Source organism: Vidua chalybeata, chromosome 2 (assembly GCF_026979565.1).
Source record: "Vidua chalybeata isolate OUT-0048 chromosome 2, bVidCha1 merged haplotype, whole genome shotgun sequence".
Classification (NCBI taxonomy): Eukaryota; Metazoa; Chordata; class Aves; order Passeriformes; family Viduidae; genus Vidua; species Vidua chalybeata.
In genome coordinates this window covers 25,566,120-25,579,466 of record NC_071531.1, presented here as the reverse complement: position 1 = coordinate 25,579,466, position 13,347 = coordinate 25,566,120, and the positions used below count along the sequence as shown (strand labels likewise).

At 35.3% G+C, this 13,347-nt stretch overlaps 1 protein-coding gene across 2 annotated transcripts in view; it reads right to left on the bottom strand.

Moving 5' to 3' along the window:
• The window catches only part of ATP11A (ATPase phospholipid transporting 11A), a 114,045-nt gene that overhangs the window by 28,618 nt on the left and 72,080 nt on the right, over positions 1-13,347 (bottom strand). For both annotated transcript variants that reach the window (XM_053935388.1, XM_053935389.1), the window contains exons 8-17: positions 12,399-12,449; positions 10,844-10,908; positions 10,378-10,459; positions 8,974-9,124; positions 7,579-7,776; positions 4,993-5,166; positions 3,486-3,649; positions 3,126-3,197; positions 1,561-1,634; positions 1,219-1,322 (exon numbers count right to left, since the gene is read on the bottom strand). In XM_053935388.1, the coding sequence (XP_053791363.1) occupies positions 1,219-1,322; positions 1,561-1,634; positions 3,126-3,197; positions 3,486-3,649; positions 4,993-5,166; positions 7,579-7,776; positions 8,974-9,124; positions 10,378-10,459; positions 10,844-10,908; positions 12,399-12,449 (1,135 nt within the window). The remainder of the gene's footprint in view (positions 1-1,218; positions 1,323-1,560; positions 1,635-3,125; positions 3,198-3,485; positions 3,650-4,992; positions 5,167-7,578; positions 7,777-8,973; positions 9,125-10,377; positions 10,460-10,843; positions 10,909-12,398; positions 12,450-13,347) is intronic.

The window sequence follows — 13,347 nt, the reverse complement described above, 5'->3', positions numbered from 1 at the left end:
ACTAGACTTTAGCTGTGGGTGTTTCAGACCGCATCAAACTTCAGGACCGAGTGATGAATAAGAAAGGGAGTATATAGATTGTGTAAGGTGGGGAGAAACACAGTAAAGTTTTGCCATGTGAGGTATATATTCTTCTCATAACACCATTTAACTGGCACTTCAGCTTCCTTAACTTTAATTCATCCAGTAGGTCTCTGTATAGTTACTTATTACCAAACCAAGAAGGACAATTATTAAAATACCTCCCTTCCTCTTGAAATTCATAAAAGCAGGTGCCAGGTATTTTCTTTAAGAGACTTTTGTGTGTAGGAGCCAGTCCTATTTCCAATTATGCAGGATGAATAAATAGGTGCTGGTGGGGATTTTTTTCTTGACAGACACTGAATGGATATGATATGTAAATACTTTTCAATTTCACTAGCCTCTTTTACTTGTAATTATCAGACAGCTGTCCCATATAATGAAGCTTAGTAAAACACTTTGAGAGCTTTTTGCTTCAAAACAAAAGCAGGTGACACTGTAGGGTTTTTTTTCCCCACATATCTGTAATAATACTTTGTTTTCAGTTTGAATAATAGATGCCAGCAAATTATATTATATGTAAGACTGGCAGTTGTCCTGCATCGCAATGAGTTCTGCATATTTTCGGATACAATGAAATTCAATACTTGACCACTCCAAATACTACTTTCAGGTAAAACCAAGTTCTAAATTTCTTTTGAAGATGATCAGCCAGTTCATAACTGATTTTTAGCGAGCAAAAATATAAGATATTGCTGATCACTGCACTGTCTCCCCAGAGCTTGTAAAGCAAAGGCAGCAAATCACAGTTGCTAAGGCTAGGGGCTGAAACTAGCAATAGTTTTTATAGAGATTTACTGTTTTTCACTTTTCTTCTATTCAAAAATTAATTCAAACCACAATTGTGAAATTGCCATTCTGACGAGCTAACTGATGACCTCTGGTTTAGCATACATTTGTGCATATCTAATGTATTCATATTGCACCACAACTGACATTTGAAGGATGAGATGGAGGACAGATGCAAATAAGGGAGTTATACAGACTGCTAGCCACAAAGTCTGAGTGAACCTTGGCATAGAATAACCTTGGTACCTGTAAAAACAAATCTGTTAGCAGAAAAAGCAGGAGGTCAGAACACTTAATTTCTTTTGGACACTGATATTATGTGAACAGATCAATAAAATGGAATCTTACCACTGCATTGCGTTGTACTCGGGATCGTACTTGGTCAATTTTACCTTCTTTAACCCTAGGAAATATGGAGGAATCTGCTCCCTTACAAAACATAAATATATCACCTAAAAGAGACAGCATATGGAATTCAAAATGACCAAATATACTTTCTTCAAAAATCATCCAAATTAATAAGTCTTCAAAATGTTTTCTTCCAACTTTTTTGTAACATTTGTACTCATGCTAGTACCTGGTCCCTTATTTTATAAAGAAAGGCATACAGATTGGGTTTAATGCTTAACTCTGATAAATCTGAAACAAATTCAAGTGAGACAAAGATTGAACAGAATGCAACAGCCCTACCTGCTGAAGATTTAACGATTACGCTCATTCGCCGTCTCACAGAATCAAAACTGAAAACCTCCAATAATTCAAACCTGAAACAGAAACAGAACTATTTTTTACTCAACTCTATTTTTTCTGATTCCTCAACTGGTTATTACGACTTCAAGCATATAAATTAAGCATTTCTTCTAATATGGAAGATTATGTTGAGTACGATGGAATATGGAACTAGTACAGAATGAAACAGCAGGTTACAAATAATAAGGATAGCCCTTAGCTCCTAGTTACTTGAAACAGAACTTGTGATGTCCCTAAGTATCTTCAGATGTATAGTCACTCTAATTTAAGTAGAAGATTAGAAACCTTGCAGCAGAGCACTGTATTGATTATAAAGTAAGTTTCCATGTACAATACTTAGACATAGCCTTAGAACTTGAAATGGATGCTTACACTCAAGTCTTTATTTTATATTTTTCTAGTTTTTATTATTCCTACTCTCCCAAAAGTGATGACCTAATTCCATAACCTTGCTCAAATGTTGATAGATAATTTATTCAAGCGAAAAGAAAAATATTTCTTTTTACTGGTTTTATACTTGCCATTATTCCTATTATTTGATTTTATCACATGTTCCTTTCCTTTTTAAGTGGAAAAATGAGCACAAGCTCCTGTTGCACTGTTTTGGTTTCATCAGAGGTTTCATAATTGTATACTTCTATAATTTATTCTCTTATCTATTTCCGTTAATTTAAGAGAGCCTCTCTTTTCCAGCACAAACATAAGCTATCCAATCACTAACCCCAACTTTTTCAGGATTGGTCTCTAAGTCTGCTTGTTTAATTAGATCCTTCAGTCCTAAGTCCTTTTAACACCCTAGAACTCAGACCTGTGCAAAGCTGCATCAGGCCTATGCCTACAAACTGTGATGCATTTGGGAGAAAATTCTCACAGTGATTTCTTCTGAGTCACTAAATGATACTGACTCCAGTTCTTTTGAGCTGAACCAAAAAAGGTCTCCGTATTATCCTAAAAGGGGGTAAAGTAACAGCAGGGTTCCTATATTTGTGTCCAAGAGTCCCTGTACAGTTAGCAGAGTACCCAAGCAGGAAGACACAGATATACTACAGACTTAACCAGCAGACATCTAAAGGAGTGTAAGGCAAATTTTCAAGGGTATGTACATACCACAGAACAGCTGCACTATTTCAATGTCATTGAAAATTTGACTCATATTATATTCCACAAAATTTATTCTACAGATATTACCCTCCTGTAAATTCTGATTATCTGTGAACAGCAAATTGGGCTCACAGCATTTTCTATTAAGAATATATAAAACCATCAAGAATTATTAGATTAGGTCATGAATCCCACACCACACCTTCATATCCGTATTTTATACTGCATATAATGTCAAAAAAAAGTGAAACTAATTAAAATTACTATTTTTTCTTTATTTTTCTACTAAAATGCAAAGTTCCTGGCTTTCCTGACTTAAAAATTCATCTGTAAGGAAACAATGGTGTATTAAACATATCAACAAAAACTCGTTAGTCTATTTTGTTTTATTTTTAACCACTCACTTTTCTATGTTATTTTCCCGATTTAAGATCTCCATGTAATTGTCTTTCAGCCTTAGATAGGTGTAACCAAGTCTGTAAAACAAAACACAGAATAAGAGAATGAATGCAACAAATATATAATTATCCAGTTTAAGAACTGTCATAAGGATTTAAGACTGAGCCCACAACAAATAAACACCAAAATCCCAAACTGTTTTTAGTTGATTTTAGGCTATGAATATTGATGAATTCATGTTAAGAAAGCAATCAGCTGTAGATTACTTGGTGTTTATTATTACAATTTTTGTTCTGAAAACCAATTTGAGCTTTAGTGATTAGATCTGTAGTTTAGAAAAATATAATACCTAAGTACACACATACCTCTGTATTCCTTCGACTAAAGCAACTTCATCAGGTGATGATGATATATATATACAAGATCTTCTTGGTACCTGGTTTTTCTTCAAACCATCTACGCTATCATCATCCTTTACCTGAACAGTGTGGCAAAGACAAAGAGCTCGGAAAAATAGTTCCTCTCTCTCCTGAAAAATAAAAGAACAGTTGTCATAACGTGTTATCACTTGAAAACTCTTCTTTTGTGAGGTGATCGGTATCACTGATTGCTGTTGATTATTAATCAGACAAAGGCAGGCTCCTTGGGGGGGAGCCAGGTCTTTCCCTGTGGTAACCACACAATTGTCTCAGCTGTTTGTACCCTTAGGATTGCCATACCAATCAAGATGCAAAAAACCCCCAGCGTGGCATCTTCTACCTCCTCTGAATACCTAGATGTAGCTGAAGGTGTTTTTTCTTTACTTTTTCTTAAACTTTAGCAACTTGTATTCATTAAATACTAGTCAAGGGATAATTTAGAAGTCCTGAGTTCACACAGAAGGATGTAGTATCTGGAGCACAGGTCTTAGCAGGGCTTACAGATTTCAATCTCTTGAGCAGTTTGAACACCCTCAGAACTAAATAAATTACTGAAGCGCACATTGACAGCTCCAGCCAACCACTTCCTATAAAATTTCAGATGGTTTGGTAATGACAGCTCCTGGCACCAGAAAGAGATTTCTGTTTCATGGATATTTGTCTATGTTATATCTTTATGCCTGAAACCTATTATTCTGTGCTGTTAAATACAAACTGTGCCATTGTGATTCCAATATAAAAACTCAGCATACCTTGGGACTACATTCTAAGGGCCATGGGTGAGAGACATAAGGCTGCTGAATTACACCAACATATTTTAAGAGACCTCATTTTGTCACAGCGAAGGGTATGATATGAAGTGTGAATATGATACTGTACTGATGCAATAAAAAATACATTGTACTTTGGCTGTGATTATGCTGCCCATACACACCCTGTTCACCTGTTGACATGTGAAGACTCTGGAACTTTCAACACAGCAAATAGCCACAATACATACATGCTGTATGTAGCACACTTCAGATGTGGCTAAATTAAGTCACATTTTGAAGTAATTTAATTTGATCATAAACCATTCTTTGGCCACATTTTCACTCAGCGATGACTAAATAAGTGATTGCACTAAGCCCCCATTTTCCTCTTTGAGGATTTTCATGTCTTGCTTTCTCTGTTGTAGCTAAAGTTAAATGAAAACCAGTTATCTGTGTCTGTAGCTATTAACCAGAGAAAGTTATATATTTGGGTTTTAACTCAGCTTTACAACTGCATTAAAATGAGAAGCTTCCCCTTAAGCCTTTAAATCTTACTCTTAACTAGGAAATGAAAATGTCTATGCGGTTACCTACTTTGATTAGTAAAATTCAATAATGCTGAACTTCTAATATTCCCTTCATCAGCACAATTCAATTTTCACGTTTCATTGTAAAAAACCAAGAACATAGAGTTATCATACCTTTCCACTACCTCCTGGAGATGAATCAATCATATCAATGCCTGTACAATCATGGAGGATTTGTCCATTGCAGATAACATGTGGTACATAAACATGCCCTTCAATGCAACATTCTACAAATTCCATATTGTTCTCAGTCAATGTTCCTGTTTTATCTGTGAAGACATACTCAATCTGCAAACGAGCACAAAATAAAAACATCAAGAATGTGAGCAGAGATTTTCCAACATCTCTGAACAAAATTGAGTTTATTAATGGGCTACACTTTCCTTTGAAAATCCTTATGCTCTTTCAGAAAAGGAAGACAACAATTTCTTTTGGCAGTTATCTTCTTAGAAATATAGGACCTGAAAGATTTTATCCTACAAGAGAATCAAGTAATGCTATCTTTAGCCTCATAATGTATGTAAATTATGTGTTTCACCTACTTCCACTCTTCTCTAGGTCCTTTTTAGTCTTTAATGTCTTTCTTGCTGCAAGACAGGTATTTATAGAAACAAAATGCATACAAATTTCATTTCCCAGAGATTATTATTTAATGCATAAGCCTGGATGTGGATCAGTTACTGTCAGAACAGTCTTTAGGGTAGTATCAGAATTCCCCACTACAATTACATTAGTTTAAATCAGGATTGTGGACACATACAGTTATATGCCTGGGCACTGTAATTGCCCTGGAAACACACATTTTGTCTCGATATTGAATTTTTCATTAACTTTATCTTTTACAATGCTTAAGTCTAACAACACTAAAACTAAAACCAAAATCTGAACTATCAACTAGAAGAATTAGATTGGCTCAATTTTGGATCCTGTATCTTAATTTTGGATATAGGTATTGTATATATACTGTATGTCATATTTGATAAAGAAAATGAAGTAAGGTAAGGAAGTAAACACTGAAAATAAGGCTATTATTTAGAATCCATCAGATTGTTTATCAAACTTCACCATTTATACAGTGCACTGAGCAAACCAAAAACCAAATAAATTTTTGCTCAGTCTTCAAAAACATCATTAATTATGCACACTTTCCACTGAGATTGACTTTTATCATATGCACTAATCTAAAAAGGCAAAAGCCAAATTTTCTGGTGGCTTTTTATCTGTGGACAAAATACCCACAATAAACTTTTTCCGAGTGGATAGAATTTATATGGGTTCTTTTCATCTCAACCCCTACTTTCAGTTTCATCATAAAATTTACAAAATGCTATCAATCAAGTCATTCAGTGTGCTGCTTTGTCACAGTGTTTCCTAATGTTCAGACAGACCCTCCAGTTTCAGGTTGTGTCCACTGCATCTGGTCACCACTGAGAAAATCCTGGCTCTGTCTTAGTACCTTCCCATTCAGGTATTTGTATAGATTAGTAAGATCTTCCCTGAACCTTCTTTCCTCCAGGCTGGACAGGCCCAGCTCCCTCTACCTGTCTCTGCATGAGCCATGAAAAGTCCAGTCCCTCGGCTGTCTCTGTGGCCTTCACTAGGCTCCCTCCAGTATGCCCACGTGGCAGTACTGGGGAGCCTAGAGCCAGACACAGCACTCCAGGTGAGGCCTGGAGAGGGCTAGGATCACCTCCCCATACCTCTTGGCAACACTTTGCCTAATGCAGGCCACGACACCCTGGCCCTCTTTGCCCTAAGGACACACAGCTGGCTCATGTTGAACTTGATTTCCATCAGAACTCGCAGGCTTTCCAGCTGGATGGCCCCCAGTCATCCAAATCATTCATGACCAGGATGGAAGCCAGTACTGACCCCCAGCACACACTCCTAGATACTGGCCTCCCACTGTGCACTGCTGACCACCACCCTCTGAGCCCGGCTGTTCACACCCTGTTCAATCCACCTCACTGTCTGCTCATCCAGGCCGTAATTCAGCACATCCTCTTTGAGGATCTTATTGGAGACAATGTCAATTGTCTGCCATAATAATGAACTACCTGGTACCACCCTTAATCCAAACAGATATGTATCCTTAAAACATTTATTACAAGTCTGACTAGAAAAAGAAAGAAATACAGCATTTTATTTATTTGAAAACCATACAAAAACATTTTAACTGAGATCTTAAATATCTTCTCAAACAAAATTTATGTGCATCTGTCTCAAGGTGGTAATTTTCTTAACACAGAACAGAATTTCTTTTCAAAAATGAGACTGAAAATTGATCATTTTAATGGATGAAACTTGTGTCTGGAGATGGAGTGTCAGTCTAGTCAAACAAAAAGGGGTTGGTTTGGGTTTTTTTTTTTTTTTTGCATCTAACTTTTAATCTAAGGAAGATAGATGCTTATATATTTCCCTCTATAATCAACAGGGAGGAAGTGTTTATCCCTTAATACTATAGTAGTACTAATTGAATTTCACTGACTGGGTAAGAAAGCAGAATTTTTGATTCTGAAAATAAAAGTGTCTCATTTTATTTTTAAAATTAATCAGCACTAAAGAAAATGCACGTGTAGCTGCAAAAATCTCCAAAATAAAACAAAACTAAAAAAACCTTGAAGTAACAATTTTAAAATAAAAATCCTACAATAGAAACAGTTGAAAAAAGTATAAAAAGTATCACTCAATGAAATTTACCTGTCCCAACTCTTCATTGAGGTCAGAAGTGTTCACCAGTGGTCCTTCACCTGTGCCCTCATCAAACATTTCCTCATCCCATGCAATGAAATAAGAACCAAGAAATTTCTGCATTTCCACAGTGACATACATGGATACAGGAATAATGTAGTTGAAAAGAACCATGAATGCAAGGAAGTCTGTAAAAGCTTGAAGAAACTGACAAAGAAACAAGATTGAAATATTGACTTTTCATGTACCATTAAAGACTGCAAGATTACTACATGTATTTACAAGTTGTTTTTTGTCAAATAACTTTTGAACAGTAAGCAACGCCTTTCATAGCTCACAGTTCAGCACAGGATATAAACCTTCATGATTTATAACATCACACCTGGCATGCAATAGAGCTTTTTCTTTGAAATTTGCATTTTTCTTTATAGTTATACAGCTGCAGAATACTGTTACATAGCATTATTGAGCAACTAATGAGCATGGTGAAGACTTTTTGGGGAACAAGGGAAACAATAACATGTACATTCAAAAACTACCAAAAAAATAACATAGTTCCACAGCAACTCCTTCAAGGATTACCAAAACACATAACTTTCAGGCAGCATTTCATAAATAAAGGGTTTCTTTTCCCTCTCTCAACACAAGCAGAATGTATGCACATAATCTGGCTCAATTTTTCAGTGGTGAAGACTTGGTGGAGCTACAGTCAACCCATGGAGCAGGTTGAGACAGTGCTACTGGTGGTAATGAGAACCCTAGAGTGACTGCCTAGCATGTGCTCCTCATGCATTTAGGGTAAGGAAGCAAATATTCCCCTAGTCTGACTAGGAGGATTTAGTGAAATAAATGTTGTGCTTTCGGTAGGGCAGGGCTCAGCTCACTGCTTTAGATCCTCTGGGCATCCATTCAGGACCATGTCCCTGTTCCTGTAAGAACATCTGGCACTGGTGACTGATGCTCTCTGATGCCTTGAGTGCTCATAACAGAGCAATATGAAACTAAGCTTTTGAGGGGCATTTTTATGGAGATTCCCACAGCAGATTGTTTTGAAGATGTCTCTTACACGACTGCCAATAGCTGTGGGATTCCTTCCTCCCTTGTATTTCTCGGCAAGAGGTCAATTTTTTAGCAATTTATATAAATAACAAGGCAGCTCCAAAACACTTTCATGAAGCTTTTTATATTAAACTAGACATTTTCTCATCAGTTAAATTCTCACACACAACTTAAGGGCAAAAATTTAACATACAAGCTTTCTATAAAGCTTGTATCACCACCTATCACCACTGTCAGCAAAAAAGCATGACTGGTAAGTAAGCAGGCTGTATATACTTTTCAGCAGAATCTCTATAAATTAAGGGTTTCGGGAAACTTTCTTGGTATTATAATTAATTTCCATACCAAATTTCTTTTCTTTTCAGGCTCTGTTTTCTGATTGTACCATGGCTCATCACGAAATGGTTCACTCTGCCAGGCATACTTCAGAACAGTATTTATTAGTGCTTTACTGACGAGAATACAGAGGTATACAACAAGAAATACATTCATTGATCTAAAAAAAAAGGCAAAATAAGAATCCCATTAGCATATAAACTACAGAGTTTATTAGAAAATGTTATACTCAGTCTGTTATGCATCAGTCTAGTATTTGCTGCAAGTCTAACAATGCTAAGACATTAAATAACTCTTCCAAAGTGCTTTTCCAATGAGGAAAAATATTACTGACATTATTTCCTTTTTTTAATTTCTATTTTTCTGTTTTTATAGTTGTTTCCAAAATGTGTGTGACAAATCACCAAAACTAGTATATTAGTGAAAACAGTATAGATGTAATCATAACTGAATAATGGGGCTTTAATCTGCAGACCTTTTCATGCCACTTCACTGAATCATTATAAGATCACTCCCATAAGTACTTTTACAGAAATAAAAAAACAAAAAAGAACATTTTGCTAAGTAGCTTTTATGTTTTAACTCTAGGTAGATCTAAAAAAAGAGCAAGAACACTTTGCATTTAAGATTATATTTTCATTAACGATGGGCATGAACTAAGCCATGGGTTATACACCAGCACCAACAGAAAGGGACACATCATCATTGCTCAGTCGCTGTGTAAGAGAAAGGCTGTCAGCTGGTCAGTGCGTCTTGCCTCAATCAATGACATCTTTTTTTTCACAAGGCTGGACACCTAACTCAGAGCTGATGATTTTAGATAGAGTAGTATACAGAATAGTAAGCAGTCAATGTTAGCTCACTCCTTAAGGATAGCATTTTCATACTTTCCCATTATATATGTCTGCATGGAACATGTTAATTTTAGCTAAAGCATGGGAAACATGCCACAGACAAGCATTGTTACTGCAGCTGATCCAAAGTGAAGTGCATTAGAGGAGGTATTTTTACTGAATTCAAGACTTAATTGCAATAAAAAGCATTGAATTCTAGGATAATAAAAAATACAGCCTTGGAAAACTGTCAGTAAATGTACTCCTAAACAGTGAAAGAAAAGTCTTATGGAACAACAAAACATCACACATTGAAGAGCTAAGCATTTAGAAAGAAATGGCTTTATTTTTTGAACATCTAACAACAATAATTTGACATTGAGAACCTCATTTATATGGTGCTATATGACTTGTGTTGTAAGTAAAAAATTATTTGAAAATAAGCAAATTTTAAGTCCCTCTACCTCTTTTCTTTCATTTAAATCAATGAAACATACACTTTCAGATAAAAAAAAATATCTGATTTGCACAATTTAAACATGCAGCTTTCAAACCCCAAAATAAGTATTAGAAATTTTACTTCTCTACAGCAGATCGCTTCTGTGATTTTGATTGGTAATTTAATGCCATCTTAGTTTCCATGCCAGTGTAGATAGCAACACCTGAAATTAGACAACTTGTTTTACTAAAGGTTGCACAGTGCAGTAATTTCAAAAGAGCACAATTCATTAGGTTATTATACTCTGCCATTTCTTTAATTCTTTAGTCTGAAGAAAGAAACCACAGATTTGGATAACAACCCAAAATTAGAAATGGCTTTATTATCTTGGTACTTTGAAATTTTAAGCAGCATTTACATCCCATTCCAGCCACAGTTTCCAACTGCTAAAGTGTTTCTCTGTAACAATATTAAACCTCATTAAAAAGTTGTAAAACAAGTGACTTAGTAGAAACCATAAGCCCAGTAGTAACTGTAAGCTTGTAACCTTGTTTGGGGTTTGCTTATTATTTCAGGGTCCATTAAAATAGTCAATAGAAATATTTACCAAAGATTTTTTCTGTGTTCTTTAAAGTGGCTCCTCTAAGAAGCAGATTTTCAGATCCTAATGGCCTGCAAAACGTAAGTATTACAAAATTTCAACATTTAGAGAAAACCATTATTAGGAGAAGTCACATAAAACAGGAAATTAGTTTTACTAAAAACCTTTTATTTTAACAAATTACAAGGCATATTTAAAATTTTAAAGTGAAAACTAAAAATAGATAAACAGATGCCTAAAATTAAGCTCACAATTTCACAATTCAAATTTTAAACCAATGCACCTAAACCCCACAGATGTAGGTACCCAAATAAAGACTCAACATCCTAATTGCACAGTACTTATTCTTACAAATATTAATTCTGTTATTTTTTAGGCTCATATAAAATATAGTGTCCTGTACGTTAGAACTTCTTAAGGACAATACACTCCTCCATTTTATTTTAAATGGCATACAAGATACTCTTGATACTTGCTGTAAACATTTTTTAAAATATATGTTTATATATTTTAAAAATATATTTTATAATTTTATATATTTTAAATATAGGTAAAATAATTTATTGAAGAGTACAGGAATTAATGTAAGGACCTCAATGAAGTTTAAATAATATTTAGGAACATGATATGTACACTGATCATCATATGAGTTCAAAGCCAAAGACTACTTTACAGACATGCAGAATTGTCAGATTCTATCTATACAGCAATTAAAAATCAAACCAAGAAGTACATTCAGAGTTTTCCAATGTTATTCCAAGTGCACTTGTGGTATGAAAATCCACAAAAAAAAAAAAAAAAAAAGGAACTCCAAACAAACAGGCCCCAATTCTGATGTAAAACTCGAAACTACTTTCAAGAGACTAGTAGAACAGTGTTACATGAATGACCCAGATCAATCGACAGTTTCCAGAACAGACTGTGACAGAAAATGTATCTACAGACACATTGAGGCGAGGAAGGCACTTAGCCAGCACTGCCTAACTCCCCACAAGCTGGGACCTTGGATATCACCCCAGCAAGCAGCTTTTTCCTCCTCTTGTTTTGCCTGTTTGTGGCAAGAATCAGAACAAAATCAGGTGCAGCAAATTGGATGTTGCCTTCCTTGAACACGCAGCACTATGGACATTTTACACAGAAGTACAGACACATTTATAAAATTATAAAAAACTTATCTGACATGTTCAAACCCTTTAAAATATAAGAAAAATTAAATACACAAGTGATACTGTTTATATTGTTTAGTGCACTATCAAGATCTCACACTAATGGGGCAGTATTGTACAAGTGCTGTCAAAATCCTATCAACATCATTTCCAAACTAGATACATTTCAGATAAAATCTTGAAAAAAGTTGAATAAAGACATTAAAATACTAAAGAGAAATATGATTAGAAGATGAAATATCAATTATTTATGAAATAGCAGTCTGTAATTTTCTGAGAAAAATATTTTATCACTAAAACATAGCACAATGATGGTGAAGCAAAGGTAATTCTCATTATTGATACTTATTGAACTGTGAAATATTTAAATGTGTAGAAACTCTGGATTTCCCCACCTTGCAATAGGCTCATTCCTATCATGGTAAACATTTATTCGACCAACAAATCTGAAAGGGAAATATACAAGTAGTTTAACAGTACTGCTAATAGATTATTTAAGAAATATTTTCTAGGAAGTATGCATCACAGAGAACACTTTCCAACTGAACAGGCTCCAATTAACCAGAACATGAACAAGAATGTAAGAGATACATATAGATATACACTTAAAACATGTAAATACAAAAATACAGAGAATGGTAACTTGACATAAATTTTGCAAATAAAGAGGTGTAAAAATTAGGGATAAATAAAAAGTAGGGATAAATAAAAAGAAATAAAAAGTCTTATTCCCTGAGATAAGTCAGTGCAATTACTATCTTCTACAACATCTAAAGCCTACAGCTAAATTAAAACCAAAGCAAACCAAAGCAGAGAACCAGTAAGTAATTCTTCCTCTTAATATCTGTCAGTACATTTTATATGTATATGGTGACTTGACCCTTGGATAGCAGCTAAGCCATCAGCCTCTGGCTCCTTCCTTCCCCAGCAGGACAGGGAAGAGAACTGGAAGAGTAAAAGCAAGATCTTGACAGTTTAATAAGTGAAGGGAAAAAAACAAGTGACACAAAGGCAATAACTTCCCACCTCCCATGAGCCTGCCAATGTCCAGCCAGTCTCCAAGCAACTGCTGCTTTGGAAAACTGCCCCTGCCCCTATTGCTGAGCATGACACTATATGGCACAGACCCTCTGGTCAACAGAGGTCAGCCATCCTCACTGTGTCCATCCCCAGTCTATTTGCTGGAGGGGCAAAATGAGGAACAAAAAGTTTGACACTGTAAAAATTTGGCAACAATAGCTAAAACCATGGTGTGCAATTAATGCTCTTTTAGTCTCAGAGCAACAACGCTACACTGGCTGCTATGAAGATAACTGACTTCATTCCAGCTAGACTAAGACTCAG